This window comes from Delphinus delphis, chromosome 2, assembly GCF_949987515.2.
Source record: "Delphinus delphis chromosome 2, mDelDel1.2, whole genome shotgun sequence".
In the NCBI taxonomy this organism is placed as follows: Eukaryota; Metazoa; Chordata; class Mammalia; order Artiodactyla; family Delphinidae; genus Delphinus; species Delphinus delphis.
The window spans coordinates 128,539,608-128,563,799 of NC_082684.1; the positions used below are offsets into that span (position 1 = coordinate 128,539,608).

General features: G+C 42.3%; 1 protein-coding gene across 1 annotated transcript in view; it reads left to right on the plus strand.

The window, feature by feature from the left end:
- Window positions 1-947: 947 nt before the first annotated feature.
- Window positions 948-24,192, plus strand: part of PTPN9 (protein tyrosine phosphatase non-receptor type 9) — a 79,429-nt gene continuing 56,184 nt past the window's right edge. The window contains exon 1 of the mRNA XM_060005571.1: window positions 948-1,289. Coding sequence (XP_059861554.1) covers window positions 1,227-1,289 — 63 coding nt within the window. The 5' untranslated portion in view covers window positions 948-1,226. The remainder of the gene's footprint in view (window positions 1,290-24,192) is intronic.

The following is a 24,192-nucleotide window of genomic DNA, read 5'->3' on the forward strand; positions in this document are numbered from 1 at the left end:
GACTCCCGTAAGACCCCCAAGCTCTTTGCCGCGCTCGCCTTAGTGAAAATCAAAGGCTTGCAAATGCTGCATGATTCCTGAAAGAGGTTCGAAATCTGATGCTGTTTTTCTGAGAGACTAAAATTAGCCATAGGTGATGGATTACAGGATACCGCGGGCCAGGGTCTGCTCCTTCCACCTGCGCATCCTGGACTTAGTAAGCAACCTTTTCAGGGTCTTTCAGTCAGGAAGTGACGTGGGAATAGATGAGGATTGCGGGTTCCTCACAAGTAAGTGGTAGTAGCAAGTAACCCCAGGCCAGGTGTCCGTGGGCAGCTAGTTTTCAAACATATGCATTTTTTCCCTCCTCCACGGAGCTTAACCTCTTGAAACTCTTCCTTTTTTTCGCTCCACGCTCCTCCAGTCGCCGAAGCCCCTCCCCCGCCCTGGTTCCTCTGGGTCTCCCCTCCCCCCGCCGGCCTCCCCCGCCCCCTCCTCTTGGCGTCCCCCTCCTCTAGCTCCGCTGCCCCCGCCCCCGGGCTCCTCTCTGTCTCCCCCTCCCGGGCTGCGTCCGAGCTCTGCAGGGCCCTTTTCGTCGCCTGTCTGTGAATGAGACGCTCAGTTTCTCAATGGAGCCGCGGGGGGCTCGGGCGGCCGCAGTGCGGCCGCAGCACTGGCCTTGAGCCGGGAGGGGGGCGCGTTTCCCTCGCTCCCTCCCTCCCTCCCGTCACCGCGGCTTTTGAGGAACGGGGCTGAGAGGCTGCAGCGCAGGTCGCAGGGCCCCGCATCCCCGAGGACTCCTGCAGGAGCCGGAGTGCCGCCGAGGAAGCTGGACGCCGAGAAGGCCGGGGGCCTTCCGAAAATTTCCCCCGCGGCCCTTCGTTCTGGGCTTAGAAAGTTCTCGATTTCACGTTTCCTTTTTTTAATCCCGATTAGCTCCTCGCCTGCACTATTTTTTTTTTTTTTCCGGGAGAGGTGGGGGAGTGTGAGGAACGGAACGAAGAAAATAAAAAAGGATTTCCGCCCAGAAGAGAGCGACAGTTCTGAGAGCTTTTTCTTAAGGAAACAGAAGCGGCGTTTGCGGCCGCTGCGGGCGCCGGGCCCCGCCGGCCTAGCTATGCGCGAGCCGGCCGCGGGCTGCTGAGGCGCGGGCACGCGGAAGCGGAGGCCCACCGCACCGGGCTCCCCGCGCTCCCGGGCGACTTCTGTTCGCCGGCGGGAGTGGCGGCGGCGACGGCGGTGGCGGGATGGAGCCCACGACCGCGCCCCAGCCCGACATGGCGCCGGAGCTGACCCCGGAGGAGGAGCAGGTAAGCGGGGCTGCGGCCGCGGCGGTGGGTGTGTCCGGACACCTCAGGCCTAGCCCGGCTGTGCTCTTCGCGGCCGGGGGTCCGCGGTGGCCTCCAACCCCCCGCCCCCGGCGGCCGCGCCCCAGGCCGTCATCCCCCGAAGCCGGGGGGCGCTGCTGGTCGCTGCTCTCGCTCCCGGCCTCTTCTGTCTGCTGCTTACTGGTCGCATATTGCCCCCTCCCCTATTCCGGTGATGATTAAAGTTTCTCGAATTGGGGGCCTCCCTTTACCTCTGCCAACATCTCCCCGCCCCCGACGTTTGCAGAACACCTACTTTGCCTCCGGCCCTGCCATCCCTGTACGTGTTTTGCTTCATTCCGTGAGGGTTTGTGGTTTTTTAAGGGCAGGAAAAGCCCCACTTTGGGGGCCGGATTCCTGCGGGGACTGTCTCCCCTCCCCAGGACAGTGATAGGCACTGGGTCCATAGATGCCCTAGATTTTCAGACGAGCCCCTCGGGCTTCTTAGAGGGCTGTGGCCTACTTGGACAGATTCTGGAAGATCCAGGCCTTCTCAGGCTCCCGAAGTCCCTAGCCTTGACCGCCCTCTTCAGCTCTCTGCCGCTGGGCGCATCCCCTCACCCCCAGTTCCCTCCCCTCATCTCATCTCACTGTCTCCATCTTTCTGAAGCCTGCATTGAGCTCCATTGTCCCTTAAAGCTTAAGACTTTCAGTTCCCAGAAGGAAGTGGTTTGTCATGTCATTTGGGGGGCTTGGGTAAGGGAAGAGCTCAGGGCCTTTATAACTTTCCCTCGCCCACATTCCTGTTGGGGAGACATGGACCACTCCTGAGGATGGTAGGAAAGTCTTGTTAGCTGAGATTGGAACCCTAAAGTCTTTTCGCTGTCTCTTCCTTGGCACTGCCCACACCCATGCTCAAATAAATATAGCCATTGCCTGATTTGTTTAAAAACAAAACAAACAAACAAAAAACCCCTAAAATAAGAAAAAGGTGCACTATGCTGGTAACCCATTTCAAGCTTGCCAGCCCTTGCTCCCAAAGGACCACATTTGGTAGTACAGTCTCTAGTGTGGAGACAGTCTGGTTTTACAAACTAATATTGGTTAATGGGCTTAAGACCTGATTTTTAAAAAACCCTTGACTTTTCTCCTCGTTTGTGGAGATGACATTTTTCATATTTGGCTTCAGACCACAGTCTTTTCTTTTGACGCCTAGAGATAAAATCAGCATGGGGAAAAAAAAATCTGCTGCTCTGTATAAGCAGTAGTAATATCCTGGTAACTGAAATTAATGTTAATAAAATGCTAGTCAGGGCCTAGTGCAAGCAGGTGGCCAAGGAACCCACCTTGCCAAAATTAGGGAAATACTATCAGTACTTCAGCACTAAGGTGTGATGGTGTTCGGTTGATTTTAAAGGGGCAAAACTCTTTCACTTCTTTTTCTAGGGCTAGTCAGATTTGAAGTTTTTATGTTTCTAAGACTTGAGGGAATCAGTATTCCACTATGAAAATGCCATGTGAGTGTGAATTAAAAAATTAAAACTGAGAAAAGTAAATATTAAAGTATTCATAGTATTGATAAAGTATTAGCTTTACTCTGTATATGTATGTGTGTATGCATATATACAACTGTGTTTAGTAAAAATCTTTTACATCGAATGAATGTGATGAAAATTAACAAGGACTGGATGGAAATAGTAAAATATATATATATTACGATCAAGAAGTTATGTGGGTTTTTTTTAACCATATGTTTTCCTACAAAATACCGAGGTTTCTACAGGCACTTCAAAATGTTGAAACACAAACATAAAAGCATAATTCCAATTGTGGTAATGCCAGATAAAATTTCATATTTTAGTTTAATATCACATGAGAGTACTCTTTTTGTTTTTTGAGAGTACTCTTAACTGTTAAGATTTCTTTAAAATATCTAAATTAAACAGCAACAAATGCATATTAGTCTTATCAAAGTAGTTGTCATGGGAAATGACATATTCATTCCATAATGCTGCCTCATTGTTCAAACCAGTTTTAGAGGTCATTTGGAGTTGATTTCAAAGCTTGTGGCAGAATCTTTGAAATATCTTCAGTGTTGGAAAAATCTTGTACATTTGAGAGTCAGTTTGATTTTTGGAAATAGAAAAAAATCTTTTGGAATCCTATTTCATGGGTAAAGTAGGGGATCAAACTGGATAACACAGTTTCAGACCCTTTGTGCGCTGTGTAAACTGCTTTAAAGATGTTTCTGGAGCAGATCCCTCTCAAATGGTAACCTTTTTCTGTACAGTCATGCAAATCATAAACCCAAAAGTTTTCTTGGATACTTTGTTCTCCCTCAGCCCCTGTGTATTATATACATCATCAGGTTTTCCTGAATATCTCCTGAACTCTTTGACTTCTTCCACCACCACCACCATTATCATCATCCTAGTCCAAGCACTGTCATATCCTGACAGAATTTTTGTTTCCTACTTGATCCATCTGCATTCCTTAGCTCTTATTCGAGAAACCAAAGGCAAACTGCAAATCTGATTGCATCTTCCCTTTGGCCTACCTGCCACCAAAATAAGCATTCATAAAACCCTCAGTGGCTTTTCATCACTCTTGGGATTGACAGCTCTTGAATGATTGTTACAGCTCTTGAATATGGTCTACAATGCCTCAGCCCTTGTGCGGTTTAGATCCCTAGCTAATTCTCACACTTCATCTTTGCTCCAGGCACACTGGCCCTTTGGTCCTGCATTCTTGCCTGTTTCCTTCTGTTACAGGGTCTTTGCACAAGTTGCTTTCCTCTCTCTGGAAATACCCTCCACTGGTAACTCCCTCTTCATCCTTCAGCTCCCAGCTTTCACTTCCTCGGGAAGGTGTTCCTTGATCTCCCCAATTAGGTTAGATCTGCTGCTGGCTCTCAGAGTACCATGTACCGTCCTTTATATCACTTATCACAAGTTTACACTATTTGTATGATTGTATGACTGGAAGCTCCGTGAGGCTTGGAACTGTGTCTGCATTTGCTCACTATCATACACACATTGCCAGTCATAATGACTTGCACTCAATGGACGTTCAGGAAGTACTTGTGGGATGAAAAGTAGTTCTCTATGTGATTTGTACATAGACAACGTCGTCTCCTTTCAGAGTGGCTTATACAAATAAGGACGGGGGCTTCCCTGGTGGTGCAGTGGTTAAGAATCCGCCTTCCAATGCAGGGGACACGGGTTTGAGCCCTGGTCCGGGAAGATCCCACATGCCGCGGAGCAACTAAGCCCATGTGCCACGACTACTGAGTCTGCATTCTAGAGCCCATGAGCCTGTGTGCTACAACTACTGAAGCCCGCGCGCCTAGAGCCTGTGCTCCACAACAAGAGAAGCCACTGCAGTGAGAAGCCCGCGCACCGCAACAAAGACTAGCCCCCACGCGCCGCAACTAGAGAAAGTCTGCACGCAGCAATGAAGACCCAATGCAGCCAAAAATAAATAAATAAAATAATTAATGAAAAAAATAAAGATGTTCCTTATTTTTATATATGTTTTGAAGGTCATCATTATTACTTCATAGTTTCATTTCCTATCTAGGCATGTGCTGAACTGATATTATACCAAGTCCTTTGTAACTTACGATGTTTCTTGCCTTTATGTTTTCAGTTCTCAATATTATAAAGCCTACAGTTGAGTTACAAGAAAAATGTATGCTTTGCCTTTAACAAGTTTACATGAATAACAACAGAGTAATAATAGTAATTGTTTCCTGTGCTCCTGCTTTGAGTCAGGCTCTGTGCTGGGCATTTCACATACAGCTAATCCTCGTAAGATTGGAATAATTATCTCATTTTGCAAACGAGGAAACTCAGACTGAGAGGAGGAAATTGCCCAAGTTCACATAGCTAGCAAGTGATGGAGCCAAGATTTCCACCCAGCTCTAGGTTATTCTGCCTCCACTGCAAATGTTCCCTCTATTACACTAACTACCTTACATCTCATGAAGCAATTAACCAGTTTAATAAGATGCCTACATGGGTGTATGTTAGCTAATTTTGTGGGGTTTGGTATTGATATGTGTGTTTGGTTTTGAAGATGCTTTTTTAAAAAATAAATTATTTATTTATGGCTGTGTTGGGTCTTCATTGCTGTGTGCAGCTTTCTCTAGGTGCGGCGAGCAGGGGCTACTCTTCGTTGCAGTGTGCGGGTTTCTCATTGCAGTGGCTTCTCTCGTTGCAGAGCATGGGCTCTGGAGCGCAGGCTCAGTAGTTGTGGCGCTCGCGCTTAGTTGCTCCGCGGCATGTGGGATCTTCCCGGACCAGGGCTCGAACCTATGTTCCCTGAACTGGCAGGCGGATTCTTAACCATTTCGCCACCAGGGAAGTCCCCAAAGCCCAATGGCTTGTTAAAAGCGCACGTATTCAAGTGCATCCCAGACCTACTGAATCAGAAACTCTAGAGGTGAGGTCCAACAATATGCATTTTAACAAGTCTCCAAATGCACGTTCAAGTTTGAGAACTAGTAGTCCAGAGAATAACTAGGGTGCTGTTGTGCTTGTCGGGAAACCATCTAGAAGTGAGTTTAGACACTTAGGCTCACTTCAGAAAGGGAAGGCCTGGATTTACTAATTGGCTGTGGAACTCTAGGTATTAGAGCTAGTCTGAACTGGATGAAACCTGCAGGAATCATCTGATTCTGTACTAGAACTGTGCTGTTCCAAGGGAGAGGAACTGTGTCTTATTCAACTGTTCTATGTCCATGTAACCTACAGAAAGTGGGGCACCTTCGGTTACGTCTATTTGGGGTAAGTTGTGAGGAGAACACCCTCTTTGCAATAAACCATAACAGAAAGACTTTTAGCGCGGATTATAAGGCTATTTGATGGAATATCCAAGGAATTATAGCCTTTTAGGGTCTTTTGGGTTTTCATGGATTTCCCAGTAATGACCGATAGGACAGAATAGTAGAGTAGTTTTCTAAAGTAGTTATGCTTTTATTCATATCTTCATTTTAGATGGTTTTAATATCTTACATAGTATTTCTATCACATTAAAAATAATTCATGAGTTTTTAAAAGTTGTTGCAACAAATAATCTACTAGTATTGATTTTCAAAGTCTCCAAAGAAAATTTTTATTTTAGAGTTCATGTTGTGTAGAGCTTATAGCATTGTTGTAAAGATTAATAAGCTAGTGCACATAGATAGTAATGTATTACATAGTAAGCACTCAGTTAAGTTAGCCATTATCATGATATTCTCCGTCTTTGAATAGTGAAAGATTTTAGAGCCAAGTTAGCTTAAACCAATCCCAAGAGGGGAAAATATTCATGCTGGGGACCATCGCTTAGCATGGATTTTTATGAATGCCAGAAAATAATCATCTTGCAACTTCATAGTATAGTTTTCAAAAACCTATTTTAATTCTGTGCTGTGGTTTGTATTCTTATAACGGGATTTTCTAAAGTTAAAAATTTAACTGCCTTGCAGTGGATTTCAGAGATTTTTGGAATTTTTCCCAAGGGCAGGGGTTTTGTCCTGGTTCTTGTGGCCAAGAACTTCCCTTTTCCCACAGCCTCACATGTCCTGTGCTAAATGTCATCTGTCTCCGTGGAAGTAACCATACGTCAAGGACCAAATGATTCATAATGTTGAGGCCTTCCACAGAGGGGAAGGAGAGGAGGGATAGATGAAGAAGACTCATTCTTTTCATTATTGCCAGTAACTAAAGATATTGTAATTAGCAATTAGGTGAAATCTCATTTGGATGTGAGAATTTTATTCTCTTAAAACTTCTGAGCGTATCAAGGGTCTTGGGCTTTAGGTTTGAATGTTAAAGAGACCTGGAGGTTTTCTCCAAGGAACCTGACCTCTAATACTTACTAATGAATTGAAAAGTAAGACAGACACTCTAAAAAGGAGCTGAACTGTTTTACAGAGGTAAAAGTTAAAACTCATTGTAGATCAGTACATCTGAGTCTCATTTTATGACTTGTATACCTTTTTTGTGTTGGAAAAGACATACTAATGTGGGAATACTCCAACTTTGATTTCTACATATTAAGACCCATTTTATAGTAGAATGGCTGGTCCACTGCAGTGTCAAGATTAGATGTCATAACCCCTAACTCTGGTTATTTGTTCAGATACTTGGAAGTTCAGTGAAATTTCAGGCATTTCTCACCAGTTTTATCATTCTGCTTTGATGTCTCAGACAATTAGGGGTACTTTCTTTTTCCAAGTCAATCACTATCTTCCCCCACCACCCCACCCTATGCCTCCACACAAGAGATCCTTGGTTGGCCTTTCTGGACACTGGAATAGTCACTGTTGTTTTTTTTGTTGTTGTTGTTGTTTTTTTTTTTTTTGGTTGTTTTTTTTTTAAATGAAATTTAAAAAAAAATTTTTTTTTAGTTTATTTTTTGCTGCGTCGGGTCTTTATTGCTGTGCGTGGGCTTTCTCTAGTTGCAGCGAGCAGGGGCTACTCTTCGTTGCAGTGTGTGGGCTTCTCATTGTGGTGGCTTCTCTTGTTGAAGAGCACGGGCTCTAGGCACGCGGGCTTCAGTAGTTGCAGCAGGCGGGCTCAGTAGTTGTAGCTTGCGGGCTCTGGAGCCCAGGCTCAGTAGTTGTGGCGAACAGGCCTAGTTGCTCCACAGCACGTGGGATCTTCCCAGACCAGGGATAGAATCCAAGTCCCCTGCATTGTCAGGTAGATTCTTAACCACTGCGCCACCAGGGAAGTCCCCTAATCACTGTTTTCTATTCCTCTTCCTCTGGAGTAGGGCCAGATATTCCTAGAACAGGTAGTTTAGCCTGCACTGTTTAGTGCTGAAGGACCTGTACTTACTGGAATGAGCCCTTTCATATATGATTTTGAAAAGGCTCATTAGAACCTAAATGAGATGGCCTGGGGATGCGGGCTGGGAGTGGGAGGCTGGGAAGCTTCAGAGCGCATGGGAAGAGTTGTTTGTTTATTAAGGATTGGTTATCTCTTAGGTCCAGACTATAAAATGATGAAACCAAAACGGTAGATTAGAGGTGACTTTTTCTTTAATTTCTGCTTCTGAGGGAAGTATTCCATTTTTTCTCTGGGAAAGACAGTTTCTGTTATATGTACTGGTTTCCTCTGGAATACCAAATCCATTCAAAACACACATGCACACTTCTTGTCTTTTTATCCAGCATGGGTGGCACAGATCTGACTAGCCTAATAGAATTATTATGAAACCAGAATTTATTCTCAGAATTGATGGGTAGATTCTAAAGAGCCATCCATGACTTTAGTACTGAAGTGTTTGGGGACATTAATCCATTAATTACTTTTTCATTGCTTGAACAACTGGCTAATCTTTACCTTTGCATTTGTTTTTCTATACCTCATTATTACACAATAGACATCATTATTAAAATCAGTCTTTTTTAAAATAGGTTTTTTATATTCTCTACAATGACCATATGTTTCTTTTATAATTAAAACGAATAACTTTTTGTGGAAAGTGCTGCATGCTCTATACAGGTTTAGTATTATACTTATATATAATTATATATTATAAACTGGTGAGATCACAGTATTTAAGATTAATGCAAATCTGGCCCTTTTCTAAACAGAGCTATTTACAAGTGAAATCTGGGCCTTTGGGGAGATGGTGGCAATAAGTCTTAGGTAAATTTCAGGAATCCCCGGCTTGCTTTGTGGCTCCAGGCATTTTAATTAATATTTTTGAGTCTGTTTTGTGTTCTTTCCTTAAGGAGCTTTTAGGAGACCTGCTGAATTTAAGTAAAATCTCTTATGGTTACAAAATGCTCAGTAGATATCTGCGATAATAGTATTCTTGACCTCTATGCTACAGGAGACAATTTTTTTCAGATAAGAATAGGAGGAAAAATTAAGAATCCTACTTTGTAGCAGTGAAATAGAAGATTTCTAGGTAGTCTAAGACTTCTGACAGTTGCCATGAACAAATACTGTATCTAGAAGGTGGTAGTGAGGCTACCTGTGCTCATTTTTTTGTTTGTTTGTTTTTAATTTATTTTATTTATTTATTTTTGGCTGTGTTGGGTCCTCTTTGGGTCCAGGCGAATTCTTAACCCCTGGGCCATCAGGGAAGTCCCTATCTGTGCTCATTTTATGCTGTTAACGCTTAATGAACTATCCATTGGTTCATTTGTTTATTTATTCTTCTAGATTATAGATTTCTTCTTTAGGTGCACTGATTATCATCTTTTTTTTTTCAGATAAAACTTCAAATGGTCATCTGATGATCTAAAAATGACTCATATTTAGAGTGAAAAGAGTGACAGTTTATATCCTCTTCCATATCTTATTTGAACAGCCTTTGTGAAAAAAATTCTCATTCCACTGTTTATCTCAGTGGTTCTCAACCAGGGTGATTTTAAAACACACCCCCACCCAACATTTGTCAATGACTAGAGATACATTTGATTGTCACGGTTGGGGGGTGCTACTGGGATCTAGTGGGTAGAGGCCAATAATGCTGCCAAACATCTTATAATGGTGGGCATACAGCCTACCACAACCAAAAGTTAACTGGCCCAAAATGTCAATAGTGCCAGGATTGAAAGACCCTAGTTTATAACTGAAGAATTTTGTAGTTCTTAGGGACAGAGTTACAAATTCTTACTTTTTAATTCAAGGTAAGTCTTTGTTTCACATATTAACTATTCAAATTCTGTGTCCCCAAATACTGGTTTCTGCAATTGACTTCACATACTGAAAAACTCCAGTCTACAACATAATTATTTTGCAGCATAACCATCACAGAAGATAAAATGAGACGTTTCCACAGCCTTTGCAGGGGTTTTCAGAGATGGGGAGATTTTGTATGACAAGCAGAACACTACTGAGTCCTGCCATGGAATGATGATAATGGGAATTGTAATTTTTGCTTTCCCTTCCAAATATTTCTGTGTTGCTACCAAGTGTCTCTGTTCCTCCAGTGAGTGAGGTGATTATTCTGTATCAATCTCTTTTCCTTTTCATGTTAACGTCTACTAAGAGGAAGGTTTAACAGATCATAAACAGAAATACAGTTTGTTCATTCAGGAGTCATTTATTGTCTGTTGCTGTGTGCTAGGTTCTTGTTCAGCATGGATTGAGGGCTCTCTGTCCTTAAGGAATTGCCCTCCAGTTCTCTGTAGGCAGTTCTTGAATTGTGGGGTACCCACCAAGGAGGAGGACCTCTTATCTACAGTGAGGACAGGGACTCAATCTTATACATCCTTAGTGTACATTGTGAGAGTTCAAAATATGTTTGCTGAAGAATGAGTGAAACTGTATACATTGAAATTATTTATTCCTCACACACCCATAAAGTATTATTTTGTTTAGGATGATTATCTTCCTGACATAGGAATGATGTTCAGAGGCTTTCAGTAATCCACCGAGGAGGCAACACTGGAACTCAAACTCTTCTGATTAAATGTAGGCCTCTCTCTAGTAGACTTCATCTCTCTTAACCACGTGTTTCTATGTATGACACACCTATATACATATACACCAGAAACGGCTCTTTCTTGGCGTTTGTGGGTTAAACGTTCCTGGTTTCAGCCATTCACAAGTTTCTCTACAGAGATGTGCCTAAATTGTTCCTAGCTGCTTATTGTACATTTATGAAAAATTATATGCTTTAATGGGGTCAGTGAACTTGAAGTTTCATATAGGTCTCTGGCTGTACCTCTCAGAATGTTGTAGGTCTGCTCTTTGCCTTTATAAAACCAGTCTTTAGTTTTCTATAGGTAGAGTTTAATCTTTCAGATATTATTATCAGCATAATGGGGAAGTATATATGGTATATTTGCCAACCAGTAATTAGGATTAGACTACAGCTCTTTAAATTGTTTTGTCCATGACACCTTCAGTTTGCCCATGTTTTTGTCTGTACTTAAGCTACTACTAGATTTCCCTTCTTAACTCTCGCCAAGTGTAAAAGTTGAGGATGAAAATTTTTCCAAAAAAAGGATTTTTTTCTCCTTTTTACTTTCTATACTTACAGATTTTCTCTTTCTTAGATTTGTAAAGGAAGAAAAAGAGTTACTAAGAGAGAGACCTGAAACCTTGAACATGAACATGAGCAAAAGAAAACAGATTTATTTGGGAATGGCCATTTGTCTCATTGACTTTAGCTCTTCTGTCCCAGGAAACTCCAGAAGTGAAGAGAAAACACTATTTCTGGCTAGGTCAGGGATATAGCTAGTAAGATTAAAATATATAGAATTTTCCATCATACTTTTGTTTTCAAAAATAAATCTTTTTAGATTAGGATTCTAAATGTTTTAGAGAAACCATCTGACATTTCTCGTACTGAATGCTGGTATACCATTTTGTTTATAGGAAAAACTCAGCATTGTTATGGAATTAAGTTAACAGAAACATTTTTAAAAAATTGAAAACCATCCATCTTTTTTTTTTTTTTCCTTTAAGCACCCAAAGCATCATTTTCTTTCATAGTTGATATCAAGCTAGGGAAATGTTAGCTTTGGAGGTGATTTTGTCAGAAAATTAGAAGCAACTAGAAACTTGTGTTTTGAATGAAATTGCTAAGACCATTTGAACATGGAAACTAGTCAGAACCTCTAATTGTTGTCATGCTGTCCTTACAGCGCTACAAGTAATTGTAAAAGCCCACGTCAAACTCATGATAATAATAGTGGCTAAGCACTAATTAGGATGGCTTATAATTTTAAAAAAAAGAGAGAGAGAAAGAAAATAATAAATGTTGGCATTGCTGGTGGGAATGTAAAATGGTACAGCCACAGTGGAAAACAGTCTGATGGTTTCTCAAAAGATTAAACATAGAACTACCATATGACGCAGGAATTTCGTTTGTAGGTATATATCCAAAAGAATTAAAAGCAGGGAATTCCCTGGCGGTCCAGTGGTTAGGACTCCACACTTCCACTGTAGGGGGGCGCAGGTTCGATCCCTGGTCGGGGAGCTGAGATCCTGCATGCCATGCAGCGCAGCCAAAAACAAACAAAAAACAAAGTTATAAAAGAATTAAAAGCAGGCATTCGAATAGATACATGTACATGTATGTCATGGCAACCCAAGTGGCCAATGATAGATGAATAGCTAAGCAAAATGTAGTATATACATACAATGGAATATTATTCAGCTTTAAAAAGGAATGAAATTTTGATATATGATACAATATGGATGGGCCTTGAAAACATTCTGATTACTGAAGTAAGCCAGACACAGAAGACAAATGTATGAGGTACCTAGATAGCCAAATTCATGGAGACAGAGAGTAGAATACCAGGGGCTGGGAGGAGATGGAAAGGAGGAGTTATTGTTTGATGGGTACACAGTTTCTGTTGAGGGTGATGGAAAAGTTTTGGGTATAGATAGTGGTGATGGTTACCCAACTTTGTGAATGCATTTAATGCCACTGAATTGTATACTTATGAATGGTAAAAATTATAAATATTTTGTATATTTTACCACAGTAAAAAAATAATGGCTAAGCACTATTCAAAGTGCTTTACGGGTTTTAGTTCATTTAGTGAATAATGCGGCTGGTGAGTCAAAGGAAAGAGAATAGGTGTTACTTCCATTTCTCCTCTGGCTGCTGATCTTGAGCCTAGAATCTCTTACATAAGTACCATTTATTGGTTACAGGATGTATCTATGTTAATGATTTGTTAGAATGTGAATTGTCATCTGTTTGAACTCCGGAATATTTCACCTGTGAGATCCAGTTGAGGTTTACTCTGTAGGAGAAAAAGGAGTTTTCTGTGTAGGACAAAGCACTGAGTGTTATGATGCAAACGAACCCATATATGTATAGTGTCCTCATCTCCCCCCGTCCCCCGTCCCAGAACTATACTGGGAATGACTTGAAATATTGTTGATCTAGAGCAGTGGTTCTCAATGTGTAGTCTCCAGACCAGAAACATGGGCATGCCCTCGGAGCTTGTTAAAAGCGCACGTATTCAAGTGCATCCCAGACCTACTGAATCAGAAACTCTAGAGGTGAGGTCCAACAATATGCATTTTAACAAGTCTCCAAATGCACGTTCAAGTTTGAGAACTAGTAGTCCAGAGAATAACTAGGGTGCTGTTGTGCTTGTCGGGAAACCATCTAGAAGTGAGTTTAGACACTTAGGCTCACTTCAGAAAGGGAAGGCCTGGATTTACTAATTGGCTGTGGAACTCTAGGTATTAGAGCTAGTCTGAACTGGATGAAACCTGCAGGAATCATCTGATTCTGTACTAGAACTGTGCTGTTCCAAGGGAGAGGAACTGTAAGGCAAGGTTCTCAAAGACTAGCATTTACCTTGATTTCTCTGATCCAAAGAAAGAGCAGAGGGCTTCCCTGGTGGTGCAGTGGTTAAGAATCCGCCTGCCAATGCAGGGGACACGGGTGTGAGCCCTGGTCCGGGAAAATCCCACATGCTGTGGAGCAACTAAGCCCGTGTGCCACAACTACTGAGCCTGCACTCTAGAGCCCGCGAGTCACAACTACTGAGCCCACGTGCCACAACTACTGAAGCCCGCGCGCCTAGAGCCCGTGCTCTGCAACAAGAGAAGCTGCCTCAATGAGAAGCCCATGCACCGCAATGAAGAGTAGCCCCCACTCACTGCAACTAGAGAAAGCCTGCGCGCAGCAACGAAGACCCAACACAGCCAAAAAATAAATAAAATAAATAAGTAAATAAATAAATAATAACAAAGAGCAGAGCCCTTATCTACTTGAGAAATAGAAATGGAACCAGGATGTCTGCAAAACAAGGCATTGAGACACTTGATGTCCACTGCTGATGGCATTACCTAGAGAGATGCTTGGCTTCCAAGGGAGTATTGAATGAAAGAAGACACAGGCTGTTCTGACTCAGCCAAGAAAACCTGCCAGCTTTGACAAGGCCAGTCCATAGGAAAGCTCGTGTTACTCCAATGTCAGTTGCCCTTAGAATCTGGACCTAGGAGTTACCAGATTTTACTGTCTGAGTTCTGCCTGGGAGCTGAGCCCAGTTCTGTTCAGAGTTGAAAATGGGGCACTGCAGTGAGGACAGCCAGATTGTAGGCAGCTTTTCCAGGCTTCATTCTTTGTAGGTTTGCAAATGGCCTCTGAGGTACAGTAAGCTGATCTACTTGTACTATTTTATGAGCATGAATAGGTTTGTCCTTTAGTTTATCTGAGAGACCTTCTTGGATTTGGAAGTATTGATGCAGTGAGTTTGAGATGGCTGAGGTCTGAAATGACTGATGTTGCCTAATTGCAATCTCCCAGCCAGCTGTATGCCTTTGAGGGAGTAATGAAGCTCTAGGTCATGGTCCCAGTTTCCTGAATGTGTGACACTCAGGATTCGGTCACCTGAGGCATAAGTTGGGCTTGGCCTCAGGAAGAAAACAGGAGGGCCAGTTAAATTTGGGGTCGATTAGCAACAGCAGGTCTAATCTGCAGGCCAGGGCCAGATTAGCCTCAGGTGTGACGTGCTGAATCCTAAAGTGTTGGACTAGAAGTCCTCAAGTCACTCCTGTCAGATCCATTTGACATTGGCAAAATTGAGCTTGACGTGTGGGAGAGGGAGAGGAGAGGGGAAGGGAAGGAAAGAGGGAGATGAAGATGGAGGGGAGGAGGTATGGGGGGGGGTGTGTTAGTTATTAGGGAGCGAAGCAGGTGAGAGGTAGCTTCATTGTGTGGAGTGGGAGGGAATATAGAACCAGGAAAGAAGGAACTAGGTACTGTGTTTTCAAAGCATCTCACCATTCTCATCTTTTCCTGGACTGACTCTGATTTGCCAGTGACCTTCTTAAAGTTTAGCATCAGAACTGAAGACAGTATTACAAATGAAGTCTGATAGGCCCCTTGTTTTGGGCACCGTGCTTCTGTAATGTGCTCCAAATTCAAAATAATTTTTGGCAGTTTTAGTAAACTGTTGACTCATAGATTCAAGTCAGCTAAGATTCCTAAGTCTTTTCTTTTTCTTTTTTTTTTTTTGTGGTACGCAGGGCTCGCACTGTCGTGGCCTCTCCCGTTGCGGAGCACAGGCTCCAGATGCGCAGGCTTAGCGGCCATGGCTCACGGGCCTAGCCGCTCCATGGCATGTGGGATCTTCCCAGACCGGGGCACGAACCTGTGTCCCCTGCATCGGCAGGCGGACTCTCAACCGCTGCGCCACCAGGGAAGCCCCCTAAGTCTTTTCTTATGTGCTTCTGTTAAATTTCATCTGGTGCCTCTACAATTGATTTTCTTGCACTTATCCTTAAATATCATTTTGTTAGATTTAATGTTCATTACGATTTGTTGAGCTTTATGAGCCAAAAACTTTACAAATATTATGTTTTCTCCCCTCTTACACCAATTCTATGGGGGTATTACTCCCATTTTAAAGGTGTAGACATTAAGGCTCAAAGAAGTAACTTGCTTGCATTCTAAACAATAAGTGTTAGAACCTGGTATTCAAACCCTTGTCTGTCTGACTCCAAAGCCTCACCTTTGAATACCATTCTAGCCCATTGTTCTGTCCTGTTTTGATCTTTTAGATCTGTGTTCTCTTTTAAAATATATTTGTTCTCTTAGTTTATCTCTCCTCTTACATTGTCATCGTGACCCAGTGCCCTTATCTAAGTCATTTATAGCAATGGGACCAGGCCAGGGATGGATGCAGAGCAAATCAAGGGAAAGAGTGTGAGCTTTAGAGTCAGACTTGGTTTTGGAATCTTGGTTGTATCATCACGAGTAGTGTGAGTTGGCAAGGTCCTTACCTTGTCTCGGCCTCCATTTCTTCATATATAAAATGTCTTAATACCTGCTGTTGGAAAGATTGAATAAAACATGGATGCAGAGTGCTTGACTTACGGCCTGGCAAGCATACTGTAGGCTCTCAATAAACATTAGTCTATTTGTCTCCCTCCTTTCAGGGAATTCCTTTAAAATCTTTTTTTTTTTTTTTAATATTCTTTGGGTATGTTTGTGTATTGTTTCCCGCAGGGTATCGTCTGCCCCACTGTGGCAGCACACTTGGCCATAGGAAGGAGTGGTTAAGAACGGTACCATAAATTTCTCTGTGATTATGAGTAAGTAGCTTAATCTCTTTCTGCCTTAGTTTCATCATATATAAAATGTACGTAATACTAGTACCTACCATAAAGAATTGTTATGAGGATTAAATAACTTAATATATGTGAAATCCTTGGAACAGTGCCTGGCAGATCGTGCTGTTTATAATCTTTGCTACTGTGAATATCTGCAAATTACAGATAATAATGCCTACTTTGTAGGGTTATTATGAGAATTAAATGAGGTAAGTAGTCAGCTGCTTGACATTTTGACTGGCCAATATACATAAATTAATAGAAGGATATCTTATTGTCCACAAAGATGCCATGAAATGCTCATCAAATGCCTTGCTGAAAGTAGGTCTGTTCTGTGTTTCAGTGATTTTCAAACTTCATCATGCACAGGAATCATCTGGGATCTTGTTAACATGCAGATTCTGATTAAACAGGTTTGTGATGAGGCCTGTGGTCTGCATTTCTGACTTCCTAGGTTGATGCCACTGCTACTGTAAAGTAAGACTGCTGAAGTAAGACTTCACTTTGAGTAGCACTGCTGTATATATGGTACATTCCTTTACTTTTCAGTCTAATGTATTGTTTCTTGAAAGACTTGTTTTCAGTAAATCACTTTTGGTGATCAGTATTCCCCTTCCTAAAAGCTCAAAACCCACTTTTTTTTGTTTGTTTGTTTTTGGGTTTTTTTTGGCCACGCCACTCAGCTTGCGGGACCTTAGTTCCCCGACCAGGGATCGAACCTGGGCCCTGGAAGTGAAAGTGCTGACCCCTAACCACTGGACCGCCGGGGAATTCCCTCAAAACCCGCCTTTTTAAAAAAAGAATCTATTGGCCAGGGCTAGGTGTATATGTATGTGAAAGAAAGATCAGTTGTGCAGTTTGCCAAGAATTGATGTCAAAATTGTCAGGGACTGGGAACTTTTGTAGCCCTCGGTAGATGCCCCCTCTTGAAGTTAGGACTATGTTTGCTCATTCTCAGGCTTTGACACCTTTCTTGTCTTTTAAGTTCTATAGCAGATGTTCATCAGGTTCCTATGGAGTTCCCAGGATTGTCAGGTTTTGTAGGTCTGGAGGCTTGAACCGATTTGGAATAATTATGGGCTCTATTATTTTGAACTTCAGCTCTTGCTTTCCACAAGGCTTGTTCTTCCCCTCTTCAGGTTGAAGGTTGTACTTTTTTTTTTTTTTTTTTTTTTGTGGTACGCGGGCCCCCCACTGTTGTGGCCTCTCCCGTTGTGGAGCACAGGCTCCGGACGCGCAGGCTCAGCGGCCATGGCTCACGGGCCCAGCCGTTCCACGGCACGTGGGATCTTCCCGGACCGGGTCATGAACCCGTGTCCCCTGCATCGGCAGGCAGTCTCTCAACCACTGCGCCACCAGGGAAGCCCGAAAGTTGTACTTTTTGATAGAGAAATAAAAGAAGCAGGAGTTGATCTAGACAGTTCTCACAAAGCTCTTTTTGTTATCTTTAGTTTACAGGCCTTGGCTCATTCTGGGCTGTGACTTTCCCAGCACTTTTCCTTTAGGTCAGAACCACCACTCTATTATTATTATTTTTTTTACTGTGCCCTCTTCCTTTATACATATGTGTGTTTGTGGGAGTGCTTTTAACATCTGTACTCCTTGGAGAATGCTATGCAACCATACTACTGGTTTCTTTAGCTTGTTCTCATTTTAAATTTGAATTGGCAGGAAGGGGGTGGGATGAACTGAGAGATTGGGATTGACATATATACACTAATATGTATAAAATAGATAACTAATAAGAGCCTGCTGTCTAGCACAGGGAACTCTACTCCACTTCAGTGTACAGTAGAAACTGACACAACATTGTAAAACACTATACCCCAATTAAAAAAAAAGCAATAGGTTATATCATATCCAATTTAAGTGTAAGCCAGATTGCTCCCACCCCCCAAAAAGAAAAAAAAATAAATTTGAATTGGTATAATTCATAATTAATTGCACAATTTATTGTCAGAATCTTGCTTTTGAGGATTTCTTTAAAAAAATACCAACAACTGCCTTCTCTTTAGAGTTTTAGATTATGAGATTTACTTTTCTGAAATCTACATTTTGAAAGCAATATAAAGCACAATGGATAAAAATGTGAGCTTTCTAGAGTCAGAAAACCTGGATTCTGAGTCAGGTTCCACCAATTTTTTTGTTTGGGGGCCTTGGGCATGTTACTTAACAGTTGGAAATCTTAGTTTTCTCAACTGTAATATGGGGATAATGAGAGTATCCACCTCCTAGGGCCACTGAGAGGACTTGACCATCCCTGTAAAACTAAGTGTCTGGCGGTTAGAGCTCAATACCCAATAAATATTTTCTGTTGTTAATAGCTAATTTTGTTAACGGTCTGGTGTTATTTACTGATGTGTAGTAAGGTTTACATAATGCCTTCCCAGATAGCCAGTTATTGGATCCTGTGAAGTAGGCGGGTATTATCCTTTTTTGGTTGAGGAAATTATGGGGTGAAAAATTTTGACTGACTTGAGGGCACATAGCTGTGGCAGAATTAGGTCTTTAATACAGGATTGCTGGTGCCACATCTAGGACTTGCTCTCTTTACTGCAGCCTTCTGACAGCACTCAGCTGTTGGCTATCAACCTTTTTTCTCTCTTTTTTTTTCCTTTTTTATTGAAGTATAATTGACATACAATATTATATTATTTTCAGGGGTACAGCACAGTGATTTGACATTTATATATATTACAAAAACTGAGGAACAGCCAGATGGAAGAGATGCATAGGGCAAGGTATGTGGGAAGGGGTGCAGAACTTCCATGTCCTCTCCAGGCCCAGGTGCGCCACTCTCCCCAGATCTCTGTGTGTTCACCAACCCAGAAGCTCCTTGGTTATCACACTTTCAAAGATTACATGGTTACTTTCTCTTTGAGACCCTTTCAGTTTTTCAACTAGTTTATGTTCTTGATCTGAATTAAGGCCAGTATAGTAGTTCCCCCATCCTTTTATTTTTTTAGATTATTTATTTACTTATTTAATTTATTTTTGACTGCATCAGGTCTTAGTTGAGGCATGCAGGATCTTCGTTGAGGCATGCAGGATTTTTCGTTGTGGTGCGTGGGCTTCTCTCTAGTTGTGGCGTGCAGGTTTTCTCTTCTATAGTTGTGATGTGCAAGCTCCAGGGCACGTGGGCTCTGTACTTGCGGCGCGGGTTCCAGAGTGCGTGGGCTCTGTAGTTTGCGGCATGCAGGCTCTCTAGTTGAGGCGTGCGAGCTCAGTAGTTGTGGTGTGCAGGCTTTAGTTGCCCTGCGGCATATGGGATCTTAGTTCCCTGACCAGGGATCGAACCCACTTCCCCCTCATTGTAAGACAGATTTTTTACCACTGGACCACCAGGGAAGTCCCCCCTCATCCTTTTAGAATGAAACTGTCAGCAAGATTTTATTAGATTTTCAGTCCCTACCCCCTTTTAAGATAAATTTGATATCCAACTAATGATGAGGTACCTGAAGTTTCCTATCTCTAACATCATCATTACCAGGCCAATTTGGGGATCTTAACCAAGAAACTAATCTATATTCTCCATTATCGAGCAGGCTGAAGTGTACTCCAGCAGCTGTATCATGTCCATTACTCTCTTTTATCCTCATTCAGAAATTCTTTAGTGTGGTTTATAGATTTCTACTGGGAATATCATTTTGAGACACACTGCCGTCCCACTTCCCCCTTTAAGATTTGAATGAGATTTGCCCATCATTGGCATACGGCATTCACAAATTCATTAAACTCAGATTTTTGTGGATAGGGACCATGTCTTATTTATTTCATAAAAGTCATGAACTTTAACTGATTTTGGATATCTCTATTATAGATGTCTTTTTAAAAAAAATAATAAACTTCCTTTATTCCTTTGCTTTTTCTCTTTCCTTCAGTCCTTTTTATTTTATCTTATTTATTTATTTTTTGGCTGTGCTGTGTGGCTTGCAGGATCTTAGTTCCCCAACCAGGGATCGAACCCGTCTGTGCCCCCTGCAATGGAAGTGCAGAGACCTAACCACTGGACCACCAGGGAATTCCCTAGATGTCTTCAGTTAAGCTATTGGCAACTTAATTTTCAGATATTTTCTTTTGTGGCTTAATAGTTACCTCTCCCATTGCTTTTCTTATGTCATTCCTGATGTTCTTTCCCAGTTTTATCTGGGAATTTTTCTCTCTTTATTTTCAATTTTAAGCTCTCATAATCAGATTGGCAAGTATTCAGACAAACATGTTCTTCCTACTCCCTGTCAACAACACTCTTTTAGCAGGCTGAGAGCCCATCATCATTCGTATATTTACTCATCAGTATGGAGCCATATGCTGTGCTTGGTGCTGAGTATGCATTTGTGAGCGTGGAAGACTTGGCCCTTGCACCTCTCTAAACTTATAGGCTAATGGGAGCAGGTAGACAATAACATAAGCTTTTATAACACTGTGTGCCTGGGTGGAAGACAGTAAAAACTTCCGGATGAAGAAGTGGGATTTAGACTGATCTAAAGGGCAAATAGGAGTAAGCCAGGGTTGGGAGGAAGGGAAGGAGAAGAATGTTCCAGCAGGATCTGGAAGGTCAACTCCAATTTATTGACAGTCATAAACATTCCTCCTTTCTTTCTGAAGTCTCAGCCATCAATTGGAAGCAGAGAGAAAAATTGTTACTAAAGGCCTCCGCCACCCCTAGGTTCTCCAAATCCTTTAGATTTTTTTTCCCTAGAAAGACTTTCCAGGGTTCTTCTGGTTGTGTGGTTCACCCCCTTATTAACCAGCTGGAATGGGTAGCAGCTGGCAAGCTGCCTTTGGGTTCTTCCTTATAGGGAGTGACCAATTATGCACCCTCCCCCCGCCACTCCCCCCAACCCCTGTCTCCTTCTGGGAAGCTGGATGACTTTGCACTTGCTGATGGTGAGGAGCTTCCTGTTTATTCTCCAGATTTCTGTTTTTTTCTATGTTTCTATTCTGTGTTATATTCTTCTGCCCCTCAGCCTCTTGACATGAATTTTCTCCTGTGACAATTTAGAAATGTTTACTTCCTTATTTTCTTGTTGAATTATTTCCTCCATTGTCTCTGGGAGTTCTTCATCCTCTTTGATAACCTTTGTCTGGAGAGTGGTATTTAAGCCTGAGAATAGAGATGCCAGCTTATGTTTAGTAAACATGCTGTTGGCAAAAAACCTCCAGCAGGAAAGCGAGTGTGGCACAATTGCCCCACTGCAAGGGCCTTGGAGCATCCCCTGTTTAGTGCTAAAGCTCCTAAAAGCAGCTATAATCCTTTACCCCTTTGTAGAGCTCCCTAACTCATTATCTTTGGTCTTGATAGGAAGACTATAGAGTATCAACAAACTCATCATTTGGTGGCATAGTTTAAAGTACCCCGCCACCCCCGTCACGTGGCTTGTGGGATCTTAGTTCCCCGACCAGGGATTGAACCTGGGCCCCAGCAGTGAAAGCACTGAGTCCTAACCACTGGACTGCCAAGAAATTCCCTAAAGTACTTTTTTAAACATTATGTTCAGATGTCCTTATTAGATATATATTTTAGTTAAAGACTATATAAAATTGGTACATTTTATTTTGGGGGTGGATAATATAGTCACATGATTTAAACTTAAAAAGGTACAGAGGAGAATTTGGTAAATATTCTCCTTCTTGCCATGTCTCTCAGCCACCTAGTTCTCTGAGGCAACCAACGTTACCAGTTTCTTGTATATCCTTCCAGAGTAATTTTGTGCATAGACAAAGACACGACTTAGTATATATGTCATAATATATATGTCAGATAACATATCTGCTGATGAGATGAATGATGTGTATCCTGTATTTCTCAAGGCCACTTAGTGAGTGGGAAGACTGGAATTTGAAAAGTTTTGAATTCAAACCTCAAAACCTCAGCTATGCCATTTATTAGTTGAGTGACCTTGGGCAGTTTGCTTAGACTCCGTATGCTTTGATTTCTTTATGTGGTTAATAATACTCAGTGTGCCAAGGCTGTTGAGTATGATGTATGTACAGTTCTTCCTCTGGTGCATGTCAAAATGCTTCACAAATGGTTGCTACCTTTGCTGTTTCTTGCTGGACCACACTCTTTGGCCTGTGTGAACTGGGAGGGGCAAAGTCTTGCTCTAAAAAATGAATGGATTGAATTGCCTTTACTGTAATATGTGATCAATGCTCTCTACTTATGAAGGGAACCATGAGCCAAGGGAGATAGAAATAGCACTTTGAAAAGAATAGAACATTTTTTGCTCCCCAGGTATTGGAGAACAGCTGTTCCTGGTCTGGGGTCTTCACACTTGGCTGGTGGAGTGCTGATAAACCCTAGGACTTCACTTCCCCTGGTAGGAAGTTATTAACACTGAGGAGCTTTTCATGTTTAATGGCTGAATTAGCTCCGGCCCTTCAGTATTGCTTGAAGCTTTGGACTCTTATGGGAAGCTTCACTTGGTCAGTCCTATTTTGGGTTTCCTGCTATTCAGTTCCCATTGTTATGTTAATCCTTTAATAGCAGTTAGCTTTCATTCTTTTTGGTTCTTGCACAATGCTTGATGTAATAGACGGAAGAGTCTCGAATTTCAGAACCAGTCCCATGTGGTTTCATCAGGAGGATGGTGTTAAGCCTTCCTTCATGGTTATCTGGACTCAGCATTCTTTTAAAAATTATTATTTATTCTTTTTTATTTTTGGGTGCTTTGGGTTTTCCTTGCTGCGCGCGGGCTATTCTCTGGTTGTAGCCGGTAGAGGCAACTCTTCCTTGAGGTGCAACTCTTCCTTGAGGGCTTCTCATTGTGGCGGCTTCTCTTGTTGTGGAGCACAGGCTCTAGGCGCGCGGGCTTCGGTAGTTGTGGCACGTGGGTTCAGTAGTTGTGGTTTGTAGGCTCTAGAGCACAGGCTCAGTAGTTGTGGTGCATGGGCCCAGTTGTTCCACAGTAAGTGGGATCTTCCCGGACTAGGGATTGAACCTGTGTCCCCTGCATTGGCAGGCGGATTCTTAACCACTGCGCCACCAGGGAAGGTCCCTAGTTTGCTCATTTTTAAACAAAGTCATAATGGGTGTTGAATTTTATTCAGTGCATTTTCAGCATCTGTTGAGACGGTTATATACGTTTTCTTCTTTAGTATCTGGTAATATAGAAAATTGTGTTGGTAGATGTCCCTAGGTTAAACTGTCTTTTCATTCCTAGGATAAGCCCTCTTTGGTTATGATGTATTTGTCCTCTGTTAAACTACTCTTTCTACAACATCAGAGTTATGTGGACCATGAAGGTTTAATAGAATATGGCATAAAAACCATCTGAGCCTGTAGGTATTTTTTTTGTGTGTGTGTAGGGGATATTTGACAACTCTTGTTTTTTCATTCACATTTCTTTGATGCTCAGTGGTCACTAGTACTTCTAAAAGTGAATCTTAAAAGTTCTTTGGTTTTTCCTCCTCTGCCCTCTAAATGTTAATGTTCTTTAGAGTTCTGTTGTTCATTATTCATTCATACATATTTATTAGATATTATTAGAGATATTTATTAATGCCAGGCACAGTGCTAGGAACTTCCCTCCCTGCTGCTAGATTTTTTCCTTCTAGTCTGGCTTCCCCACTGCTGGCAGAGTCATTTTTAGCTGGGAGAGGAAGACTAAATGTATTTCATACCTTCTCTTAAAAATCTCTGTTAAGGGACTTCCCTGGTGGTGCAGTGGTTAAGAATCTGCCTGCCAGTGCAGGGGACATGGGTTTGAGCCCTGGTCCGGGAAGATCCCACATGCCGCGGAGCATCTAAGCCCGTGTGCCACAACTACTGAGCCCACACGCTGCACTACTGAAGCCTACGTGCCTAGAGCCTGTGCTCCGCAACAAAGGGATGCCACCGCAATGAGAAGACCCTGTACCGCAAC